The sequence below is a fragment of the Ischnura elegans genome, chromosome 12 (assembly GCF_921293095.1).
Source record: "Ischnura elegans chromosome 12, ioIscEleg1.1, whole genome shotgun sequence".
Taxonomy (NCBI): domain Eukaryota; kingdom Metazoa; phylum Arthropoda; class Insecta; order Odonata; family Coenagrionidae; genus Ischnura; species Ischnura elegans.
The window spans coordinates 8,482,382-8,508,481 of record NC_060257.1 but is presented as its reverse complement, the minus strand read 5'-3'; the positions used below and the strand labels follow the sequence as shown (position 1 = coordinate 8,508,481).

Here is a 26,100-nt window from a genome sequence, read left to right as displayed (position 1 = left end):
TTAATAACAATATATACATATTCCATCATGTCTTTTAACATATAACAATCTAGGCCCCGCTAAGTCTCAATGACTTGTCAGCGGGTTCCAATACATCACAAAAATATATGACAGCATTTGTATAATACAGATACATTTTCCCAACTAATGCAAGCATACATACACATGCGAACTAGCCTTCAATTGATATTCATATACATTAGTATACCAGTATCTAATACATTTATATACATTTTTTATATTTATACATTGCTTTCAAGGATAATAACATACATTAGAAAAACGGTCACTCGATTTCATTTACCTTCTTTTTCATTTTCCAACAACCAATTAACAGATATTTCAACAACATATTAACAATAATTTTTAACCATTGATCATTAAACATACACTTATTCCTTATTACATACATAAAATACACACATGACTTTTTTTTCAATTGTATACCTATGTAAGCATACTGGTACATATATTCAATTATGATATGTAATTTAGAACTTTTTTAAACATTTAATGCAATACATCACATAAATATTTTACCTATCGTTCTTCCAACAACCATTTTTTTATTTTTGTCTTGACTTCATGTCTAGTAGTTAATGAAGTTAAACTGTTTGGTATTTTGTTGAATTCTTTTGGTACAATCACTTGAAACGTATTATTACCATAACCTGTATATTTCAAAGGAACACAAAATTTTCTTATTGAACGCAATTTTTCACTATTTTGAAAGGAACGCATTTTTTTATATTTATTACAGAAGTAAATGTAGTTTAACTAAACTAATCCAATTATAGTGCCTAGGCCTTCCCATGTAGAATAATTATTTTGGACCAGGTTTTGGGCAGTAGGTCTCTGCGATATGGCACTATATCGTGAAGTGTCATGATGTTTGAATTTATCTGGAATCCAATATTGAGTTTCAAAAAGTGTCGATAACTTTATCCAGCTTTTTATATGTAAAAGGGACCTCAAATTCTCACACTTGAAGCTAAGTGTGTCAGTTGGTGTACATTCTTGCACCATGTACAAAATTTCATAATCATGTTCAAGGCATCACAAAAAAATTTCTACCTATTTGATCTCATCTTCCAACTGTAGCCAGTTCTTGCCAAGTTTGGAAGTTCCCCAAATCTGGGCTAAAAAAATTTTTCACATGGGTTTTGTGACATTTTAAAAACTTATAAGTGTGACTATGTAGTTACTTTTCCAAACTGATACAGATATACTGGTAGCTGATTACAATTTATTAGTGCAATTGTAATTGAGTCTGTTTAATTTTTTTTACACTTCAACCACCTCTGTTCGTATTTTTTTGTTAGCTATTTTGTAGCTATGTTTTTTAAGTGAATTTATTGTTCTTGATTCAGGTGATGAGGTTCTGGCTGTCAATGGGGAGGTCTGTCACGATCTGACGCATGCTGATGCAGTTGCCCTATTCAAGAGGATTAAGGCTGGGCCTGTGGCTCTACACATATGTCGCAGAGTTAGAGCAAAAAATAAGTAAGTGTGGCCATCCTTACCTGTGTTTGGGATATCCAGAAATATTTCTTTAGCATATTAATTTTTTTTATCTTTTGTCTCTTTGCATTGAGGCATGTTGTTTCTTCTGATAGTTTAATTATCACCTACAAATCTGAGTCAAATTATTTTGTCTATTATTCATCACCTGAGAAGGCATAGCAGTAACATGCTAGGAGGTTCAAAGGGTTGAAATCCCTCTGAAATGTTAGGAAGAAATGGTCTTAAAAATATACTCTCTGAATATGAACCACTGAAAAATATTTTCTGCAACTATTTTCACCTAAAGATTGAGTCTTAAATGTACATAATGTATTTTATATTGAATTTTAAATACCAGCGGCATCTCTGGAGACACTATGATCATATTAATAACAAACGTGATGGAATCCCGAGAAAATGTCAAGAAAATTTCAAATGCCTAGCGAATGCATTCACATGTCCCTTTAAAAATATATATGTAGGTATGTACAGTAGGCCGGCCCTTATTTTTCAGAATTGCGAACAGTTATGTTTTCCTGGTCTCAAAACGATCCCAATTAGATCCAACAATCCCAACGTTTTACATAGGTATAGCACTTTTTCGACCCCAAAAACTCAATCGAGGGTCCTTAGTACTTAGGGCCTTTGGGGCACGGGTTGCCGTTATTTTAAACTAACCAAATTTTAACACGTGAATACAGACCTCATTTGGATCATTTTGAGACCAGGAAAACATAACTTTTCGCAATTCTGAAAAATAAGGGCCGTCCTAATGTACAGTAGTCCCTCCCTTTACTATGGGTTTGTCTCACAATGGATTCAGTATACACCTACTTATTATTCATCTTTTTTTATTTTCCAATTTTGACAATTTTGTTTCCACTTGCTCATTATGCCATCAAATATTTAATTCTGCCCATATTTATATACAAACCCATTTCCAACTTGGTAATATTAACGATTTCTGATGCTCTTTAAACTATGTAATTCCTCACCTGGAAATGATGCAGGTTCAACGAACAACAGAATTTGCTATTGGGTCAATCTTCCGGAATGAATTGATATCATAAAGCAAGGGTCCACTGTACATATACATATTATAAAAACAAGTTATAAGTACCATTTGGGGTGACTTACTGGTGGTACACTGTGGGCCAGACTCCAATAATTCCTTTCATATTTTTTTTCTTATTTGGCCAGCTCAGCATGGCTGTGTTTTTCACCGCAGTATTTGTATAAATGGTTGATGCCTGTCTACTTTCATGGTACCATTTTTGTATTCCCTGTCTTAAGTTGAGTATAAAAATATTTCTAATTAATATTTTCCTTTTGTGTTTGTACAGGTCTAACAAAGCCAAGTCCTGTATGGATTTAATAAGAGCATCTGGCCCAGAGGAATAGTGGAGGTTCAAACTGTTTTAACCCTCTGAAAAGCAGCTTCTACATTGTGAACATGAACTTTTCCTCCATGTGAGAGCAAGCATCATAAGTGTACATACATAGGAATTTCAGTTATATCTGTGAAACTGTGTAAGGACATCACAGAAATTTTTGGTTACCAAATATGTTCTGTTGAGAACTGATCTGAGTGAATGTATATCTTTTGTGATATTGGAATGAGTGAAGAAACATGAAGTTTTTATGTGAACTTTGATTACATACTGTAAAGGAAAGTTATTTGTTGTAAAGGGAAAAATGTATTTGATTTCTAAGTCAAATTTGTGGACATATATACATACTCATAGGGCCTTCTTGTACATACATGTTCATACTATTATCGGAAACATTAAAACTACATATGAATCATACCTGTTTTTTCTGTTGGTGCATCAGATGTGAAAAGACTTATGTTCAATTTCAATGGGGTCTATCCCTCAGATTCAAATCAGATTTCATACAAAGGATGGAATTGATGGAAGGGAAAGAGAATTTTAAATTTAGAGCATCAAGATGAAAATGGATCATGAGTTAAAGTACAATATTGTCTTCTTTCACCATGGGTTATTTTGCCATCTCACATTCACGCATTCTCGCATGTGTTCTAGCAATTCATTGCTTTACAGGATGCAATTTTGACTGCACCTTCATACACACGTAAGATTGTGTAATGACGTGCCCCATGTAAAATAGCCTTTACTCAAGTTTTTTTTAGATATTTTGAAGTTGCTGGGATTTTAGGACAGGATAAGTACTGAAGGCAATCTGAAACTCAATAATATGTGGTAATAAACCTTTCTGCTTGGTATTTTGTTTGCATTTGTCCTTCCATCCCAAGAAAACACTGCTGGAGTTGTGGATGGCTTGGTAGTTCAAGTGGCAGAACACCTGGCACAGATTTGGAAGTTGTGTGCTTGAATCCTGGCCAAAGCAAATGATTTTGCCTCTGTGGAATTTTCAAACCAGTGGCTAATCTGTGCAGAGAAACTAAAAATTTAGGCGCAAATCATGACAGAGTTGACTGCTTGAGTTTGACTTCTAGAGAAAAGTCTCTGGATCATTCCCTTCAAGGGATGATCAACCATTTCTCTAGGAACAGTCTGTCTTTGTGCAGCGGTGTAGCTAGGATTTGGAAATGGGGGAGGAGAGGGTTTAACCGAAGATATCGGGGCCCTTCCGGGGTGAATGGAAACACTCCAGGTGAAATGCGAATGTGGAAGTAGGTCGTTGGTAGCATTAAAAGCTAACAACTCATAGAAATTTTGTATTGGCAGTCAGTTTAATTAACTAAAAAAATACACAGCCTAATAGAATTGGGCATTAGAGGCCAAAGGGGGGCTCAAGGAAAGGAACGGAAGGAGTGGCGTGAACAGTACCTTGTGATGGTGCTGTGTTCTCCCGGAGGCAGCTTCGTTCTGACTCCCTCTCCAACGGTTGTCCTCGCATCAGGAGTACGTCTCCGAAAATCCCTGCATCGGGGTCTCACCCTCCTTTTACATCCCACCTTTCTCGGGCCAACAATGGGTACCTCTGTTTGACCAGCAAGGTATATATTCATAGAGGTAGCTGTGGGTCTTGCATGTTAACCTCTGTTTGACCAGCTAAGCACATTTATTCAGAAAGTTAGCAGTGGGCCTACCCCACACATCACTCCCATCTCCCTTCAACGAGAGAGAGAGAGAGAGATCCCATGAAGTATGGGTGGCAAAGGAGAGTTTTAACCCCTTCTCAAAGATGGGAGTTTTTAATTCAGAAACCAGTGGTGTCATGGAATGTTATTAGTGCCGAAACGCTCTTTTTTAACTTTTTTTGGAAGTGAAATATTACTCTGTGTTTTTTTTATTACAAATTTTTTGTTTTGTTTCTCCTATCCCTATCCTGGGACTGTTGGTTTTGGGTTGGTCAAGGGGCTAGAATTTTGGCTTCCCACCCCGCGGGCCTGCGTTCTAATCCCGGCAGTGGTAGAGAATTTTCAGAGACTACCCGGTTGAATTGCTACCGACTGCTTATACTCGAGTGATTTGTAAAAGTACAGCAATGCATCCATCAGATGGGACGTCAAACCATGGTTCCATTTTAAAATGAAAAATACGATCAGGCAGTATCGTTTATTACTATAAAATAGGTTTACCAATTTACTAGTGGACGAAATTTATGATGATTTATTTCAGAAAAAGGGACAAATTCGTTTGACTTTATTTCACAATACGTAAAATACATTTATAAAGGGTCTCAAAGTTTCAATCAGAAACTTTTCTTTAATTGACGATTTTAGTTAGTTAGTACTTATTTTAGTATCAATGTAAAGAAAATGACACGAATTTCGTTTGCTCAAACCTTTTAAAAATCGCAAAATCTGTTTAGATCGATTCATTTAATTCACTATCGAAACTTCGATATTGGGCGATGATTGGCCGATCGGTGTCGAAATAAGTTGGGGCGGGGTTCACTTGTTTGAAAAATTTCGGTGATTCGGTCGGAATTGAAAAAGTGGAAATGTTCGTGCATACAGGGGTTTATGTGTATTTTGACGGACTGAAACAGTTGGCGTCTGCGTATACATTCCGTGAAAATGTTATGACACCCGAGGCTTCGCATCGAGTTGGTGTAATGTTGTGTGCTTGTGACAAAGGTGAGTCACTGTCTTCTTCCATTTCTCATGCCGCAGTGGTGAGGCGTGGATGGTAGCGTGTTTACTTGGCGTTTCAGTCTGGCAATGCTTATTTACATTCGGTAACTATGCATTGTCATGACACGCGTCATTTTTGCGTTTTTTTTCTTTTAAAGCACTCGGAACAACCCTAGTAGAAAAAAGTGTGTTCATTCAGTGTTCTTTTTATGTTCATTTAATGTTCAAATTGTGTTCCTTCTATGTTCACCGAATGTTCACTTTATGTTCTTTTTATGTGTTTTGTGACAGAAAGAACATAAAAAGAATATGATATAAAGATATGCCTTCATTTTGGGATAATTTTCCCGGAAATTCATTATTTTAAATTTCTAGAAATATTATGGAAAACTGCTAAAAAATACAGTTTTGTGGATTTCAACATGGCGAAATTCAAACTCATTTTTGGTAGACAAAGTCTCCAAAATCATCTGTATTACTTGTTTTATGTAAAGCTACTTGTCATGACACATGAACTGCAGTTATCCACAATCACCTCCAAGGAATGAGAATTTTTATACTGGTTTATTTTAAAGAACAACAAAGAAAAATGTTCATTTTGTGTTCAACATAGTGAACATGAAATGAACGCATAAAAAAATGTTCTTATTGTGTTCACCATGGTGAACATAAAATGAACTCAAAGGGAACACAAAATGAACATAAAGAAAAATGTTCATTTTGTGTTCAAAATAGTGAACATAAAATGAACCTATAAAAAAATGTTCAATTTGTGTTCACCATGGTGAACATAAAATGAACTCAAAGGGAACACAAAATGAACATAAAGAAAAATGTTCATTTTGTGTTCACTGAGATGAACATAAATTGAACATCAAAAGAACACACCAAGAAATTGGTGAACATAAAAGAACACCAAAAGAACATCAAAAGAACACTTGGACACTGAATGAACATATAAAGAACACCAAAAGAACACAATTTTTTCTACTAGGGAATGTCCTGAATCCGAAAATGATATTTTTTTGTGGCGAAAAAACCGGCAAAAAGTTTTTCGAGAAAAAGTGGTCATTCAGGTATTTAAAAATGTTCTTAATTTTATGACACTTTATGTAAAAATTTTTACTCCTCCACTAAAGAAGTAAATCAAATCTGAGAAGTCATTACGTTATCACTTTATGTGCAACGGGCAACAAATATGTAACTTCAAATATTTTGAAAAGGATCACCATGTAATTGCCGAGTATTATAGGAGAATACAGGATATACTTCTTTAGAGAGCTCTTGTCATGGAAGATCTCTCAATACCTGTGCCGTAATTTTTCAAATGCCATTAATGCAAATATGACTGTAATCCATGTGGTTGGATCAAAGTGCTAACTACAACTACTTACCTCCAAGGGTGGCTGTAGAACTGACATGACATTTTGAAGCGGTCGAGGCTTCTCAGAATTACGTTCTCCCTCAAACATCACTTTCCTTGAAGGACGGAGGAGGCCGAACACCTAGCGTTATGAACCTCGGTAAAATTACCAGGGTTATGATGGAACCTGGATAATATAATCATCTATGCCTTAGGGTTAGGCATGTAGCCAAGAGGAGGGAGCTTTGGGGGACTTCAGCTCCTCCCCCCCTCAAATGTTTTATCCCTTTAGGTGACTACCCACATATCAGGGATATGTCTTGGATATGTCTATGAGATGTCTCGAATATCACATGTTATGTCTCAGAGACATAATTCTTGAGAGCTACAGAGACGTCTCTGAGATTTCACTGAGATGTCACTATATAAAAAAAAATGGTCTCTGAGATGTCTCATGAGATGTCTCGGATATGTCATACGAGACTTTGTACTATGGTATGCATTAAATTTAGGGAAAAAATAAATAAATGCAAATAATACAGTTATGGCCTACTTTTCTCGATCATTTTTAGAAACAAATTTTGTGATGGATGACCTTTTGAAAATAAGAAACCCATATTAAATGTTGTGGTTTTAATTATTAAAACTGCATATTTGCACTGAAAAATATATATGGAAGGCATTCATGGCGTTTAAATACATTTTTTTATAATTCCTGAACGTCTCACGATTACATCTCTGAGACACGCGATATTCGAGACCATAGTGAGACGTCTAGGAGAGGTTTGTTGCTATGTGGGTACCCACCATATAATTATCTGCTGAGGAGACCACTAGCCCAGGAACATCTGACTCACAATTTTATTGCATAGATACATTTCATAGATAGACTGGTATTTTTAGATACTCATCAGTTCTTCTTTTAAACATTGCTTCCTATGCTGGTGAAATTAAAACATTTTTTGGATAGTCATCTCAAAGATAACCTTCCTCATTCTTTTAATTCTTGTAGAAAATAATCACACATCCCCCTCAATCTGACATTAGTACTTATAGACAAGAATACGAGTTTTTCCTCAGAATATGAGAGATAAGAGTACATTGCAGAGGCTGAGAGAACCATTGAGACCAGGGTGTAAGGACCATCAACGCCACCTGCGAATTGGTCAACTTGAGAAATCAGCGATGGCAGAGCAATGTGTCACTAGAAAATCGTAACATCCATTAGAAGAAATTACCAGACCACAGGTTATTTGGACATAATAACCGAAGAAGCAATACAGATCCAGCTTCATCCCAATAACTGAATACAGATATAAAGGAATAAAATCAACTGATTTGGGCGTTACTTGGTTCCCCATAGGCTCAAACCATCCTCTGTCCCACAAGATTGCGGGCATTAACTCTATGTTAAACAGACTACTTTGTATCCCAATGACTGATTCAAGTTTCAACCAGGAACTTACTATAAATTTAATCAATATATTCAAATAACAGCTATAATGATCACCTCATCCGTAAACTACTGGCTAAAAAAAACCGAAAAAGGGTATCCCTCACCCTAACCAGTTTGCTGCAGGTCCCTAAAACAGAACCCAATCGGTGGTGCAAATTACCTTTTCTTGGCTCCATGTCTTACAGTGCTCACAACCTCATCCCCAAAGACAAATATCAATTGTTTTTTTACTCCCCGACCTCTCTAGGTAAAGTGATTTTTAACTCTAAGGACAAAGTACATCCCGAAGACAAAAGTGGTGTCCATGCCCTGACATGTGATGAATGCAACGGTGTGTACGTCGGTCAAACAGACCGCAAATTTAAAACTCGTGTTGATGAACACAAAATAAGTGCTCGTTTGAAAGATTCCAAATCCCATTTTTCTAAGCACCTGTCCGAATCCGGCCACAACAGTGATTTTAATATTAAACTTTTACATGTGCATGACAAAAGTGTAAAACTGGACATTTTAGAAATCACCAAATGCACTCTTGCACGTAACATCAAAATTTTATATGATATGACTGTATTCAAACGTTCTAATTTTTTATCTACTGTTTTAAAATCTGACTTCTTCCTTGACAATCCTCCTCCTTCCCCCCCCCCCCCCATTAACCTCGTTACAACCTGATCTTCTATCTATCTCTTCCCCCCCCCCCCCCCTCCCCCAGATTTTATACTTTGTGTTTTGACCCTCCATTCAACCAACAATGCCCAACCCCCCTCCTCCTCTTTTAGTTCCCCCCCACCTCCTTCCCTCATACTATGTATTGTTGGGTATATAAGGATGGACGTTGTACGCTATTGCTCTGTTAGTCTTGATAATGATGGTATAAATGTTGAAACTAGTTGACAGCTAATAATAAACAGTTTGTGGAATAGTACTGGGTTTTGTTTCACCATGAACAGATAAAGGATTCCATCTCGGCAGCACTTGGAAATCCCACCATAAAGCCAACAATAATATGAACCAATCATGGACCACCAAGGTGAAGGAGGATGGTATATATATTCTCGAACACTACAGTTGGGATCATAATTGCACTGAAAATATTTGGGAAGAATCCTAACAAAATGTCAGCCCACAACACGCATATCCTACCCCGGTAGGAAATCCGAGAAGAATTTACGTAGGGGTATAGACAACTTTACTGTCACTTTGTGAATGTCCGCAATACATTAAAAATAGACTGTAATTTTCCATGTAGTAAATTCTTATAGCAACCAGTTTCTAGTCCCTCGAGAATGAAACAGAGGTGTTGAAACAGGCTGGGCAATAAAATTAATTCTTGGAAAGTACAAAATCTATTATTTCAGCCAATTTTTCCAATCCACCCACGAAGGAAGAAATCAGAAATTTGCTTATTTGGGAAGAGTTTGGATGGAATGCTGGATGCCAATAGGTTCATAGGCAGATCTAGGGGGGGGGGGGCACGGGGGCACGTGCCCCCCCCAAACACATTAACAATGTGCAAGATTTTTAATATGGTCCCGTTATCATTGCGTTCGTTTTGTATTATGAGATATCCTTGTGCCCTCCCCAGAACAAAATCCTGGATACGGTCTTGATTGTGCCCCCCCCCCCCCCCCCAGAAAGAAATCCTGAATCCGCCCCTGAATAGGCTAACAATATAATGTAGGTATTTGCCGAAGAATCTGAGCTTTTCCTGATGAATAGCATGGATGAAAGCTTCTTGGGTTTCCAACCGGGTCAGGGCCTGCATTGTGTAGGCCGACGTTTCGTTGGGAGACTTTCCCAACATCCTCAGGGCTGATGATGCCGATGTCCCTGTGTTTTGATATGTATACCCTCCTCCTTCACCTAGGTGGTCTCTGATTGGTCCGGGATTTTTCCTCCTTTCTCGTCCTATTTATTGTTCCAAGTGCTACTTAGCTGCAGTCCTCGATCTCTATTGATATTGTTTGGGTGAAGACGGATCTCTACGGCTTCTTAAGTAATACGGTCCCAAAAGCCTCTTGTTCTTCCGAGTTGGGTAGTTTCTTCCCAGTGGATGTTGTGATTTTCCTGGACACAGTGGTCAGCAATGGCCGATTTTTCAAATTGACCGAGTCGGAGGTGGCGTCGATGCTCCTTCACCCTCGTCTCAATGGTCATCTCCGTCTCTCCTATATACACTTTACCACATTCGCATGGAATGCAAATCTCTCCCAACGAAACGTCGGCCTACACAATGCAGACCCTGACCCGGTGGGAAACCCGAGAAGCTTTCATCCTAGGTATTTGCTGTTTCGCACATGTCAGAAAACCATGCATTTCAATAAGTTTCAATTTTTTTAACATGAATAATGCTAAAAGTTTAATTCATCATTATAATACAGTTAAAGTACACAAAACTTACTGCTGTATTACGGTTGAATACAGCATCCAGTCTTCGTGTATTTTGGCTGTATTACAGATGCAATACAAGCGTACCCCACCTAGTATGCTGTATGGGTAGTTAATGGCACATAAGGACCCAGTCACATAAGGACCCAGATGTAATAGCAAAAACAAAAAGCAGAAGCCAAAACCCTTTAGCTGCGGAAGTATTTGATTTTAGCTACCAGCGTGTGCGGTAGAGAACCAAAAAATATTTTGCTCCCCAGTCTGGCAGATTTTCCCACAAGGAGTAAAACCTTATATTCCAGAGCAACCCTTCTTCCTTTCTTGCTGACTGATTTTGGGCACTTGTCCTAGGCATATTAACAGCATGGAGAGGGAGGGAAATGATACAGAATGGGCAGTATGAAAGGAAATGCAGGGAGGCACATCCCTGCTTTGAGGGTTGGCCCTGGGGAGTTAAGTCCCTTAGCGATGCCTGCGGTGAGGAAAAGTGCACGTGAACTCTCCCTGGGTAGCAAAGAAAATTGAGGGAATCTGCCATGGGTAGTCGAGCAATATTAGTAAAATTGGACATTGCAATATTTCCACTAATGTTACTTATATTAAGAACTTCCACCACATCGTGCCTCACATCATACAAGATAGTCTAGCAACGGTCAAACGTTTTTCCTGCAGTCAGCATACAAAACGCTTAAAAACGTTCCCGCATTCTAAGGGTTAAGTGATTGGGTCATTTGTGGAGAAGAGAATAAGTCCTTCAATAAGAGTGGAGCCAGAAGACCTGCCAGGTGTAAAGCAACTTTAGAGACCAAATGGCTACATCGGAAAGGCCAGATTAGAAAGGAGAGGAGAAAAAAGGGAGCAGAAGACGACTGGTTGGATGATCTAAAGTGGGGATGAGTCGATTCCACTCTTTTTCGATTCCATCGATGTTTCTTCATACCAATTGTGGGATATTGATTTGTCTGTAGAATTGCTGTCATTAAAAAGTAAGAATTACATGGAATAAAATAACAAAGACAATTAAGCGGCCCATAAATTGTTATCTCAATAATGTACTATGCACAATGACTCAGGTGTGTGGCGGATATTATGCCCCAAGCTTATACCATAAAGTTATTTTCACAATACCGTATTTCTCCGAATATAGTCCCCCCCCCTAATTTTGAGGCCTCAGTTTTGGGAAAAAATTAAAACATATGCTTGAATAGAGTCCCCCCTTTAATTTTACAATGGGCATTTTTGGAAAAAAAGGGGGAACTATATTCAGATAAATACGGTATTTATCATCCTGGAATCAATGGAAATGGAATCTACTTTTGTCGATCGATCCATGATTCTGTGCCCAAAAATTGATGGAATCGAGCATTGACAATAGGGTGGTTTCCTATTATTTTTTTATTGCGTAAATCGAAAGATTATTACTCATGGAGTACTTATTTCACACTTTTAGATTTTTTAATGGTGATATCTATTTTTTGCGATTAAATGAAAAGTGAAAATTTTCAAGCACGCAAAAACGTGACAGCTAAGTATGGATGCTGGGAAAACCCCATGTGACGTCATTCTGGTTCCCACTGTTGCCGTGAGAGGTGACCTTGGGGCGAGACTTTGAGCGCTGATACAACGCAGGTTGCTAGCAGGTAGCAGAGTACCCTGCTAGCAGGTAGCTCTTGGCTTAAATAAGGATTATTAATACCTTATCAAAAAAAGGAAACTTTCCAACCTTAGGCAGTTTTAATAGGTGATTATTAAGACATGTTTCCCTGAGCTCTGTGCCTCATGCACACATTGGTAATCTCAGACGATGTAAAACTCCAATCTACTTGTATAGAAACTAGGTCCCTGTGACGTCACGTGGAGTGGCATTGCATTGGTGCCAATCTGGCCTTTTTCAAATGAGGTTAAAATTGACTCTTAACATTTGTCAAATTGGGATTTATAAAACCAAATAAATTGTATACTATGAATACAATAATGGTGGGTAACATCGCAATCAATGCCTTTCGTTTTCTTTGATGATGGAAACTACCCTATTGGAATTTACTCATTCCTAACCTAAACAGATGGAGAGGAGTTGGCAGAGAGGCTGAAATCATCCTGAGTGGCCTAATAGGTTGAGGTGTGGTATAGACATGGATGGATAAAGGTCTTGTTTAGGGAAGGGAGGGTCAGTTTATTACTTTCCCTGGCCCCGTGGTGGCATGTAATACCTCTCATCAATGATGTGTCGGATGATTTACTGATACGAACTTGTATCAAATACATATTGATGACTAAGTTCTAACAACACGTATCTCAAAAATAGCAACTTTTCAGGAGAGCATAAAAAACGATTACTTTTTTTCTTACTTGTGCACTGAAATTAAAAACCAAAAGTTCATTAAACTGAAAAAGAAGCACTCATTTGTGTACAAAAAGTTGTTTTTTGCTTGTATTTTATTCCTTTAATGTTATTGTACTTTGTTTAAGATACCTGTCTCAAACAGGCCAAATTTGAGATATGCGTTGTTAGAACTGAGCCATCGATATACTAATTGTAAGTAGATGACCCAGCAAAAATTGTTTTGTCGTATAAATTATTTCTAGTGAATATTTTGGTAGCCAAATAAAGAAATAACTAACCCATTGTGTGTGGGGATGTGGTGTAATGCTGAAGGAGGAATGGTGCAGTGTGAACAAACACAACCATACAGATACCAAAACACCAAACATTCATTTTTTGAATCCATTGTACTTTTATTATCATAATCAGGGACGCCGATTTGAAAAAAATATTGGGGGGGCCCAAACCGGGGATCTTGCCCCGGAAAATTTTATAAGTAGTGAATTTTAAGTTTTTTAAGCATTTTAAAAGAGTCATATGATCAACATTAGAACCCTGATGACTCGAATCTCGATATCTGGACACTCCAGGGAAAATCGAAAAGCCTGGCATATTTTTTCCTCACACCCATAATGAATTTTTGAGGGGGCTCGGGCCCCCTCAGGCCCCATGGAATCAGCGCCACTGATCATAATCAATAAATTTCAAATTACGTATCTATCAAAAATTATGACTATTAAGAAAAGAAACATTATCAGTCTCTTAGTCCAATGGAGTAGTGTATAGTGTATAGGCCATAGCTCCCCCCTTGGGTATAAAATTAACTCTAAATAGAATAGTAATTTTTTTCCAAACCCCACTACTGCGTGGAGGTTATTCCCCAATTTGCCTCCCTCCTTGTCCCTTTCTTGGTCCGTCCCTGCGTGTTCTTATCATAAAGAAATTGCTTTTGCTTGAGTAACTTTTGTTTGAACAGTTATATGTGCAAGAAATATTTTGCCGGAGATATTTTTAAACTGTGATAGTGTTAATTATAAATTTGCTGCCTTAGTGTGAAATTTTCTTCCAATCGATGAGAGATTTTTGTAAGTTTTTGTCTCCTCTCCTGCCTTAATCAGACATTTACAAATCCTAATGGAGTCGATTTTTTTTAAAATAATTGATTGTAAAAGTTACACAGTTTTTTGCCAGATTATTTATCTTCATCGTTATTTAAGAGTTTAAAGAAAAGGTTGGTAAAGAGTTTGATTTGGAGTGTAGCTCTATGGTGTGGAAATGTGGACACTGAGGAAAGAAAACGAGAGAAGATTGGAGGCATTATAGATGTGGGCATGGAGAAGAATGGAGAGGGTGAAATGGATGGAGAGGAAAAGGAACGACGAAGTGTTGGACATGGTGGGTGAGGAGAGGCAGCTTTTGGATGAGATACGGAGGAGACAGAAGGTATGGATGGAGGGAGTACTCAGCAGGGAGGGGATGTTGAAAACGGTGTTAGAGGGAAGAATGTTAGGTAAACGAGGGAGGGGAAGGAAAAGAATAGGATTTTTAGATAGATTGAAAGGGAGTAGGCCTTACAGTGAATTGAAGAAGGCAGTGCTGGAAGGAAAGGGAGGCTCCCAGATCACTTCTTGAACACTCCATGGAATCCTGCCTTAATTGGTAGAATGCTATAATAATAAAAATATCCTTAGCCATAGCCTCTATTTTCCGTTCTCATAATCTGCTCATCATCATCATCATTTGTCTACATTCCTATGATTGCCTTGGCTCTTCAGTCAAGTCTCTTGTGAACTTATTTTTTATGGTATGTATTTCTTCTCCTTATCATCATTCATTACTTATCCATATATTTTATGTGAGGTCTTTCATTTCCGTTTGTGCCACCCACTTTTTCCTCCACAATTGTCTTTCTTAGGTCATCATGTCTCAAGGTATGAAGGATAAAGATTTTCAGTATTCTTCTTAAGGTTTTCCTTGGGCCCCTCTCCTCTCCTACTCTTTTTTGGAACTTCTTCATGGTTCTCTCAGTTGATCTATTTGATCTAATTATTTTTATATAGCACCTCATTTTGCTTACTATACATCATCATTTACATTTTATTATACTCACCTCACACACTTGAATTATTTGCTGCTATCATTTTCCATTCATAAGAAATCCACTCAATCCAGGTGTTAGCTCTTATGGACATGTCTTTCAACGTTAAAATGCATTTAACCATTGTGTGTAACCACATGGCCAATTAAGTGTCTCGTTCACCGCCCAAAGTTTTCAAAAGATTCTCTCCTGATATTCTTAGAACTTCTGCAGTTCTAATGAGATCTATGTAATCGTCATCAGTAGATCCACATAACAAAAGCTTCAAACCTTGTTTTCTCAGCTATTCTCATCATCCATACCTCACCATCATGAAGAAACTTTCTCTGCATGTTAGATGTAATGAATTGCTTCCTGACTCTAATCCTTACACTACCAGATGCTAACTCTTTTGTGCTGGATACTGGGTGGATCTTTTCATATGCAGAGCACCTGATGTTGGGTATAGCTGTAGCAGATTTTTCAATGCAAACTACCGGACGTCGGCTCTGGCCGACGTGAGGGAAGGGAAGTGACCGCTGAGGTAGCAATTGTCCGATGCATTCAGGCCCGGCCTGAGACCCAGCTTAGCGAGTCCTTAGGGCCACTCCTAGGCAATAAATCCCAATCCTTCCACTCATTTATGATCATCCTCACGGCAGGAATCTGTTGCATAGTAGTAACATTTTCAATAGTTTTTTAAATGGTATATTTTGTTGCAACCTTCAATTTTTTTACAGTATATTCCGTTTAATGGGTCCACCGGTTACTTGGGGCAGCCGCTTAATTGGGGCAGATCTTGAAGAACAGAACCCAGTAGAGGAATATCCCAGAGTATTCTCCGCTTAATTGGGACAGCATGCCGCTTTATTGGGCCATGAGTCGGCGACATAGACTCTATACTCGCGACGAAATTAAATTCTTTTGTTTTCAGAATACTATTTTTTTTTATTTTCCTTCTTTGATTTACTCTTATTTATCACAAATGTTCCTATTCTTGCCCTATTTTGAAAGCTGTTGTTGTTGTATTATCCGCAAGAGGATAGGACTTTTCTATATTAGGACTTAGTAACAGACATTCATTCAGCGTCACCCGAGGCTGTGAAAAATATTTTTTACTAAATTGTTATAATTCTTAAAAATGATATTAAATTAACTAAACTTGCTGATATATTAATCAATAATAGTTTAATACACTTATGTTGCATTATAAACATTCTTTAGTCTTCTTTCTATTTTTTCAACGTTTGTTTATACCCATATACGAGAGAGTTCGCCTAAATGGGGCAGCCGCTTAGTTGGTGCAAAGTTCACAAGTCCCGATATATCCCAATTAACTGGAATCTACTGTAATTAGAAATGAATTCTTCAATTTGTTCTGTGGGTAAGCAAATTTTAAATGAAATTTTAGTGTTAAAAGTAATGGACTTTCGCATTTATATTCTTATTGCCTTGTATTTATTAACTCTATTGTTATTAGTGCTAGAAACCTGTTTAAAATTCCACAATGCTTAAAAATGTTAGTAATTCTTTTAAAAGAGTAAATTATTGAAAATAGAATACATTGTTTGGTTGAAAAATACTCTAGTAATGCAATAAGTGACCGTGGATTCGTGCCTTGATAGGGGTAGAAGGTGACCGGGGTAAGGGACGGGTACCCTGTTAAGCTGGGTCCCAAATTTGAGGGATGAAAATACCATGGTTACTCCACCCCAAAAAAGAGCTTTGTACAGAGGGGTTTAAAATATTCTCATGCTACTTGTTGCACGAAAACGTTTTCCTATGGTGGGCACCGGCAGGAAAGGGTTAAGAGACTCCAGTTTTTAGAGGAATGCCGTCTTTCCTTCTTCTTGCTATTTCCCTCTTGCTTCATCCATAGCTGGTCACTCTGCCACCCAAGTATCACAACTCCTACACCTACACAAGTTTATGCTTACTATTTTCAGGTTGGTCTTCACCACCTCCCTTTTACAGCTGACATATACCTTTGCGTTCCTTTTGATTTTGAAGCTTATATCTAATCATTATCTTTTTCATATTAGTATAAGAATTTTATTTGGGTCTCTCTCTGTCTTTGCTTTGTCATTGGTAAACCAAATAATGCTAAGTTTTTCAATTTTAACGTCGGAAAGTTTTTTTATTTATTTGGGAAAACCACAAGAGTGTATGAAAAATGTTGCCAAGAAAAGTCACACACATCAAAGAAGTGATCTTAAGCTCATATGCATGTTGATCAGCATAAGGGAGAATGTTTTTGTTTAATACATGCTTTCTTATTTGCATTTTATGTATTGCTTGAAATGGATCCGCTCTTAAAAGTTTTCCATAACATTCAAGGGTATGCAAACAGTGGATCAGTGCCATGAAAAGGAAAAACTTTGATCCCACAAACCATTTTTTTGTGGGATTCCTTCAATACTTCAATACCATGGAGCAGTAATGAGAGTGTTGAAACCTGATGCTGTTCCCACTACATTTGACTTTCTGGAGCACATGAAGAGGCCCAAAAAATGAATAAATCCACCAAAAGCTAGGGGGTAATGTCAAAAGTCATATCCATTATTAAGTATCATTATTTAAGGAGATTTCTTACTCGAAGTTGCTTTCACAGATCCTTGGTGATGTCAGATAATGAGACTGTGTGTGGCAGGAACTTCAGAGGGAATGATCCGTGCACTTATATTGCATTCAGATCAATCGATTCAAGGAACCTCTTTTCAGAGCTACCTATCCAATTTCGCAGCCATCAGACTGTTGATGTGGAAATTACAATAACTTCCATCAAAGAGCCATGGTATGTTATATTCACTGTTAATTTTATTGTGGCCAATAAATTCAATCATTCATTTGGAATACTGAAATATCTTATGCCTCCGATTGCTAAATTTGTGTTCCTTTCTAAATACTACTGGATCATAAGAGGTATTATTTTTGTTTAATAGTGCTGTTGAATCATATTCAGAGGTATCACGACAATTTTATTCTGGTAGGTACATTTTTTAGTGTCACGGATCCTGATCTTAATAATGAAAATGTCGTGTGTGAGCCCAGTGGTCTGCCTCCTACTAAAATGCAACTGATTGTGAGTGGATGTAGTGCTGGTATTGCACCAGCATGTCATGCAGTGTAAGTGGTTAAGGTTAACAGGACTGACTAAAAAATCAAAAATACTGTTTTTTATATAACTTCCTTTGAAAATTTAATTATATGTATGGTCACAGTGCTCCTGAATATTTCTCATGTTTACAATATTATGTCAAGTAGACAGACAATACAATGCAATGCATTTCGGATGTTAGGAGATTCACTACTTCCATTAATTGTATTATAATCATACTGAAAACTATTAATTACCATTTGATTCCTCAGTTTCACCAACTTGAAGTACTTTCACAATATTAGAATTACCATTGTTTGGAAATAGTAATCTCTGTTTCTTATTAAATCCTCATTTACAGCTGTTGTATGTGAATCTCATGTGATCTGCATCATCTCATCTGCATGTATGCAATGGGGTAAATGGAAGTAGGATGAGAAAGTATTATGAACCTATCTCTGTCGACAACATAGCGTGTCCAAGGAAAGCAAAGAAGTATGTGGCTCAGACTCAAATTATTGATATTAAAAACACTAGGCAAATCAAGACTTTGCAAATGCAGAAAAAAAGACAGAAGAAGTTTGTAACTGACATACAGACATTAGTGGCATACCTCAAGTCCAAGCAGTTACTATCCAATCAAGTAGCATTCGTTTTAGTAAGTAATTTTCTGCTTCTTTCCTAACATTTTAACTGCCATTGTAGTTTCATTTTGTTGTGAAGTTGCTATTTTCCACTTCATGGCATTTATATGTTGTCACTGTCTTCTTATATACACATCTGCCAACTGCAGTAATTGATGCAATGCAGTTATCAATGGCAAAAGTAAGATAAAGTCTTCATGTATCTCATGGGATTTCAACAATGGTTTGGGCTGTGTGGTGTGCAAAATATAATGAATGCTCTGTGATACCCAACGCAAAAATGAAGTATACATTAAATAGATAATGTCAGGTGAAATATATTGGCACTAAGTGTATCCTTAATTGTTTCTAGTGCATGGGCATACATATAGGGAATATCTTTTGTTACCATGTTTGAGTCATTTTTCAATGGTGGACAATCATGGAGAATTCATTGTCTTAATATACATAAGTATTAATTTTTCAATAATTATTGCACATATATGTATATAAGTACATATTTATCTGTTACATCATGTAATGCATGAGACCACTTACTCATATTAAAGACATTTGCTTCTAATCCAGTCAGATAATGCATCCAAAAATTCTCATTGTTGTTTTCAGAATAAAATGCCTGCTGATGTTCAGGAACTCATTAAGAGAACTCTAAAAAGTTGTGACAAAAAATACCGGAGTGTCTGAAGACATTTGCATCGACCCTCATAGTTCGGACTATTTGCCTGAAGCGTATGATTATGTGAGGAGGGTCTTCCAAAGTGAATTACCACGTACTCGCATGCCACAAAAGTGGTATTGGGTAGTTCGTGGTATTCTTGGGTTCACCCAGGAAGCCATTTCTGCCATTCCAAGGAAAGCATTAGACAACGAAGTCCATGGGAGACCTACCATTTGTGCTCTGATGGTGGACCAGATGTCCATCCGACAAAAGGTGGAGTGTGTTGGAAAGGACATGAGTGGGTTTGTGGATTTTTGCTGGTGAACTGGACTGCAATAGCATTGTAGAGGTGAAGAATGTCATTGTTTTAATGATTAATTGTATCAATGAAAAGTGGAATATTCCCATAGCATATTTTTTTGTTGAATCTCTAGGGTCAGAGGAAAGATCACATCTGATTACTAGATGCTTAAGTATTCTTCACCTGACTGGCATCATCGTAAGATTCACTTTCGTTGGACTTGTGGATACAGTCACTTTTGATGGACTTGCGGCCAATTTGGCCATGATTTCCTGCCTTGGTGGAGAAATAATCGGTACCCCGCAAAAGCATTGGTTTCCACATCCTGACACTGATGAAAAGGTTTCTGATTTTGCACCCCTGCCATTTGCTGAAACTTATTAGGGATACACTGTTATCATTGAAGGAAATGAGAGAGCATGATGAAGGAAAAATTCAGTGGGCCTACGTTGAAAAATGGGTGAAAATACAGGAAGAGGAAGGACTGCATCAGGCCAACAAGTTGACTAGGTGTCATATGAATTGGGAGAGGGAGAAAATGAAGGTTAAAACTACCGCTGAAGCATCGAGTGGAAGTACTATTAAAGCACTTCAGTGTCCGAAGGAAGTCTCATATAGTGGGCTTAGGCCCTTATTAGACAAGGTCGCCGGGCGACGCACTGGCTACCAAATATAGTAGTCAGTTCAATAGCCAGAATTTTGTCCGTATTGATAAAAATATTTGTCATGTAATCTGACTGAGTGGCGACGTGTGATTGGCGATCTAGTGTAATAAGCTCCTACGGAGATAATTTTGTGTTGACTATTTTCTGGCACTTTTTCATGAGCTCTTCATGCTTTTTCTTTTCATCGTCTTTCGGCGGCTCTTCTTTTTTCTTCTTCTCTTCGCGTATCCCTTCGACTGAATCAGAAGATGTAGACATTTTCTCAATTGCCGTGGACATACTGAACAACTCACCCACTCACAACAAAACACAACACAACAGTGGGCAGTACCAAGCGAGGTGTACTGACTGAGTGGCCTGGCGACCTAATGTACAAGACCTGGAGACCATGCAAGCAATGTATTTTGAGATCAAGGGCGTAACCAGGATCACAACTAGGGTGGGGGGGGGGTGGCAAGCCGCGTGGTCGTTCAAGTTGTAACACAGGAAAGGTTAAGGAAACCAAAACAGAGATTTAATATTTAAAAAATGATTTTCTTGGAAAAAATATTTTTATTTTAATTACATATTTTATACTTATATAATTTTTAGGGATGGACGGATCCAGGATTTTTATCGGATCCGGAATCAGATCGGATCCTTGATTTCCGGAGCCGGATCTTTCAGATCTGATATTTTCGGATCGAAATGCATTTTCAAATTCCTGACGCTGAGATTCCCCCGATGATTGTTCAATCTCTTGGGAAGAGTCACACTGTGTGCCAGTCGTATTTTGCCTTTTTTATTTTCCACGGCTGAAATTATGCTACGTAACCTCTGTGAGAGCATCAAAACAAAACGGTTCATGATAGGACAAGAATCGCATACGACGGCGCATTCGAAGATAGAATCGGAACTCTTTCCATCCTTATGGGGCGTTGCATTCACTGAAGCTATTATTTAAAATTTGGGATCCAGATCCAATGTCTTCCGTAAGTTTGGATCCGATGTATCCGATGAAGGGTAATATCCGCGGATGTTTGGATCCGAGGTATCTGATCCGACCATTCCTAATCATTTTCATTCTATTTAAAGAAAATTTGTTTTTGAACTAATTTTACTTTTGCTTCTGGGGGGGGGGCAGCTGCCCCCCTCCTGCCCCCCGCTGGGTACGCCCATGTTTGAGATGGTGGAAGAGAGGGGCCTGATGGATTATTTTATAAATTTCTTACAAAATAAGTCAGGACCATCTCGAAGTATTTTTTAGTGGAGTGAGGTCAAAGGGTGGCTTTACATTAACCTAAGAGCCATCCGGTTAGAGCCAAATGCATCCGCTACCGCAGACGGCCTCCCACCCCATGGATCACAAAGGAAATGATAAAATACCTTATCAAGGAGAGGAACCAACTCAGGTGTGCCTACATTCGCACAAGAGATCCCAGCTGCTGGTTCACTGTAAATTTAAATCACACAGGAATAAAGTTAAGTCACTCATCAGCAGTACCAAGCGCCGATTTTACTCCAATGTATTCACTAAAACAATGCACTCTAGTATGCGATTCACGTCCATAAACATAGAAAAAGGTAGGCCATGTAATTCATCGCGAATTATTGAAGCATGAAAGGACGAATTTGGCCAGAGAGTTTAAAAAGTGAGACGAAATGACAGTGTAAAAGCCAAACAATATATGAATTTACAAAATGTTGGGTTCCATTGCACCCAAAATGATTTCGTGTATTTCATAAATTGTCATTAATTGTTTTAATTCAATCTGCAATGATAAAATTAATGCCGATGAAAAAATGTGAAATACACGCTTTTCTGAGAAAATATTCGCTCTGAATTATTTCTTTCAAACCGTAAAGCATGTATATTTTATTTTGGATTTAGGTCAAATAATACAAAATCTCATTGGAAACTTAATATCTAAGGATTTTATTTATCCAATATGACTATATTTGTTATATGCGTAGCATAAAAAGGCATAGTATTATATCTGACGGTAAAAACGGCATATTCCTACGAGACGGCAATATATGGCAATGCGGGTCGCTTAACTGCCTATAGATACCGGATTCGGCCAAAGTTACGAAAACTCGGCATTTATTTTTTACCATAAATTTGCTTATGATAAGCAGAATTTTTTTAAGGCCCATATTTTCAATTTACCTTATCTAGCAATTTATTTGGTAAAATTAAGGGAAAAATTATATATTTTCAAGTATTTCTTTACTCGGCCGGTAATGGGTTAAAAGTATGTTTTTTATTTATTCAATTATTTATAACTAAAAGTGTCACCTACCCGTAGTGAAACTGTATGATACAATGTGCACGTTACATTTTTGGGGGTTCAATATTTGTTGCACACATATATAAGGGTATGGGAGGATAGAAAGGTTGAGAACCACTAGTTTATATGATCGAAAACTCGGACGTGGTCGGTCGTAACAAAAACAAAACACGCTCTCCGCCCGAAAGGAGCAGCCTCCCGTGAAGACCGCGGCGTGGACCATCAGGAGTCGAATTTCGACACGCGCTTCGGTTTAGGTTCCACGCACGACATCACAAAAAAGAAAACAAAAGGCAGTCGACGAAGGAAGAAGAGAGGGAGGAGAATGAGTTGGTCGGCAGGGGCAACAGACTCGAACTCATTGTCGCTGCGTGTCTGTGGGGAGGGCGAAGGTGGCGGCGCAGGTGGCCGACGGAGGAGTGAAGGCAAAGTTACCTTCGGGTTGTCGGGGCGAAACGTTTTACGCTCCGCCAATCACGATTAACGCTGAAGACGGACCCGAGACTTTTTGACTCCACGGATCACCTCTGTATCTTTTTTTTTGATTTCTCATTCGGATTCCTGGACACAATTTTAAAGGGAGAGAGTATAAAATAATATAAAGGATGCTCGATAAAAAAAATACCCCAATGTCCACTCACTCTCTCTCCTTTATTTCGGTCGTAAAAAAACGGGAAAAAGTAAACAGGTATAAAAAAGAAGAAGGTCTCGGAGGTGAATAGGTAGGTAGGTAATAAGAGCAGGGGTTCGGCCACCTTGAGTGACGTGGACTGTCCTTACGACGCCTCTGTCGTCACGCCCCGGAGATTTCGTCCTAAATCTTTCCAACACCACCTTACACCCTCCGGAATATCCCCGAACGACAGAACTACCCTTGTCATGTCTGGAGGGACTCTTAGCAAGCTATAACACTGATCCATATTTAGCCTAAATTTAAGGTCTTACGGAAGTATTAACCAAGAGACCATCAATAGAATTAACGAGGGTAGAACTATCATAAAACGTCTAAATTCTATTTTAAGTATGGTGTCAATATATAGGCATGATATTGCTTATGATCTTGAAAGAGGCCTGAATAGATTATATGGATTAAAAATTGATATGCAACCGTTACAAGAATAAAAAGACTGATGGATGTAAGGAGCTGTATGGCGCAGGAAAAAGCGGCATTCAATAAAAGCCAAATTTTAACATCCGGAGGCGACAGCTATGAAGATGGGAAAAGAACTCTCAAAACCTAGGTACGTATGTGGTGTGGCATTATATTGCTGTGAAACATGAACTCTGAGTCAAGATGATGGGAAGAGATTGAGCTCATTCTTGCTATGGTGTTATGCACGAATGCTCAAAATTTGGACTGACCAAATGTCAAATAAGAGATATTGAATTAAATGAAGCACTTCGAAATCGGTGTTAAATGGACGAGTCCAACTTATTGGGCGTATAATGAGGCGTGGTTGAATCCTATTGACAGTCGTACATGAAGGGACATGTTGACGGATAAAGGCCCAGAGGAAGACCACGGCTCCAGTTTATAGAGTGGATAATGAATGATGTACACCTACATATTACCCCGCAAGCCGCCTAAAAGGCGTGTGGCAGGGGGTGTTAGGACACCAGCCGTCCTATATTTGGATCCGATGTATCCATCGAATAAATCGAATTTCCCTGGAAAGCCGGGAATAGGGTGGTTTCCTATAATTTTTTACTACCTAAATCGAAAGATTATTAGTCCTGGAGTACGTATTTCACACTTTTAGATTTTTGAATGACGATATCTATTTTTCGCGTATAATTGAAAAGTGAAAATTTTCAAGAGAGCGAAAACGTGACGGCTAAGTATGAATGCTGGGAAAAGCCCGCGTGACGTTATTCTGGTTCCCGCTGCCGCAAGTGAGGTGACCTTGGGACGAAGCTTTGAGCGCTGATACGATGCAGGAAGCTAGCAGGTAGCAGAGTACCCCGCTAGCTGGTAGCGCTTAGCTTAAATAAAGATTATTAATACCATATCAAACGAAGGAAACTTTCCGACCATAGACAGCTTTAATTAGTGATTATTAAGAGACGTTTCCCTGAGCTCTGTGCATCGTGCATGCATTGGTAATCGCAGACGATGTAAAACTCCTATCTACTCGTATAGAAAATAGGTCCCTGTGACGTCACGTGGAGTGGCATCGCAAGGGCGCGACTCTGGCCTTTTTCAAATGTGGATAAAATTGTCCATTGCCATTCGTCTAAACCGGTAATTCTAAAACCAAATAATTTGTATATTATGAATACACTTATGGTGGGTAACGAATCGCAATCAATACCTTTCGTTTTCTTTGATGAAGGAAACTACCCTATTTTACAAATTTGACCTTTTGACCTCACAATGTGGGTCAAAAAAAAAATTTGAATTTGCCTTATGGGATTTCATAGTTTAAAAAATCGAGACAAAAAAAAAGTCTGAATTTCATTGACCAAGATGTCAATTCTTAGGTTTTCGGACACGAGGACACCGGAATTAGCACTTTTATTTATGAAAATTCAACCGTTGACCCGGTAAGGTCACCGTCAAGGGCATAAGGGTGGCAAAAAGAATAGCATACCAACAAAGGTGTCGATCCATGGGTTTTATAGGGTGCCCAAGTCATTGGTATTGTCCAAAGACCCGTATTATTCACTAATTGACCTCTAAGGTTATTACGGAAGTCAAAGGTCAGAGAGGTAAATGCCCGGCCATCGTGACAACCAGCTTGTCAAACCGTAGGTTTTAAAAGTTGTCTAAGACGGTTATGCAGTTCATAGATCCGTATTGTTGATTTTTTGACCTCTGAGGGTCACAATGAGGGTCAACGGTCATAGATTACAGAAGAAAAGGAATATCTCAAATGGCCGTATAGATCTCCCTGCTCGTCCACCTTGCAAAGTCGAAAAATTTTTGCTGCGTTGGTGTGCGGGAAGGGGGAGAAATTTACCGCAGGGACCAAACACCAGCCTCTCAACCGGAAGGCCCACACCACACACACACTCACACACTCACTCACTCAAACATACACAGCAAGATCCTTTGTGGGGGCTGTAGGGACCTCCGCTAAGGATTCTTGCTCCACAGAAAACTGGGAATCTTCACAGGATGGGCCTGTTGAAGACAGTGTGTGAGTGTGTGTGTGGTGTGGGCCTTCCGGTTGAGAGGCTGGTGTTTGGTCCCTGCGGTAAATTTCTCCCCATTCCCGCACACCAACGCAGCAAAAATTTTTCGACTTTGCAAGGTGGACGAGCAGGGAGATCTATACGGCCATTTGAG

The 26,100-nt window shown here is 38.4% G+C and overlaps 1 protein-coding gene and 2 long non-coding RNA genes across 4 annotated transcripts in view; all 3 read left to right on the top strand.

Annotated features, from left to right (window-relative positions):
- Window positions 1-3,311, top strand: part of LOC124168926 — a 337,391-nt gene extending 334,080 nt beyond the window's left edge. The window contains exons 11-12 of the mRNA XM_046547321.1: window positions 1,371-1,503; window positions 2,847-3,311. Of these exons, the coding sequence (XP_046403277.1) occupies window positions 1,371-1,503; window positions 2,847-2,904 (191 nt within the window). The 3' untranslated portion in view covers window positions 2,905-3,311. The remainder of the gene's footprint in view (window positions 1-1,370; window positions 1,504-2,846) is intronic.
- Window positions 3,312-5,334: 2,023 nt separating this feature from the next.
- LOC124169301 lies at window positions 5,335-20,465 on the top strand. 2 transcript variants are annotated; one of them, XR_006867082.1, is made up of 4 exons: window positions 5,339-5,572; window positions 18,635-18,931; window positions 19,524-19,924; window positions 20,010-20,465. It is a non-coding gene; the product is annotated as an uncharacterized LOC124169301 (long non-coding RNA). The 2 variants fall into 2 exon arrangements; XR_006867081.1 differs by having other exon boundaries at window positions 5,335-5,572; window positions 19,524-20,465.
- Window positions 17,522-18,315, top strand: LOC124169302. The gene is made up of 3 exons (XR_006867083.1): window positions 17,522-17,713; window positions 17,788-17,970; window positions 18,167-18,315. It is a non-coding gene; the product is annotated as an uncharacterized LOC124169302 (long non-coding RNA).
- Window positions 20,466-26,100: the final 5,635 nt, after the last annotated feature.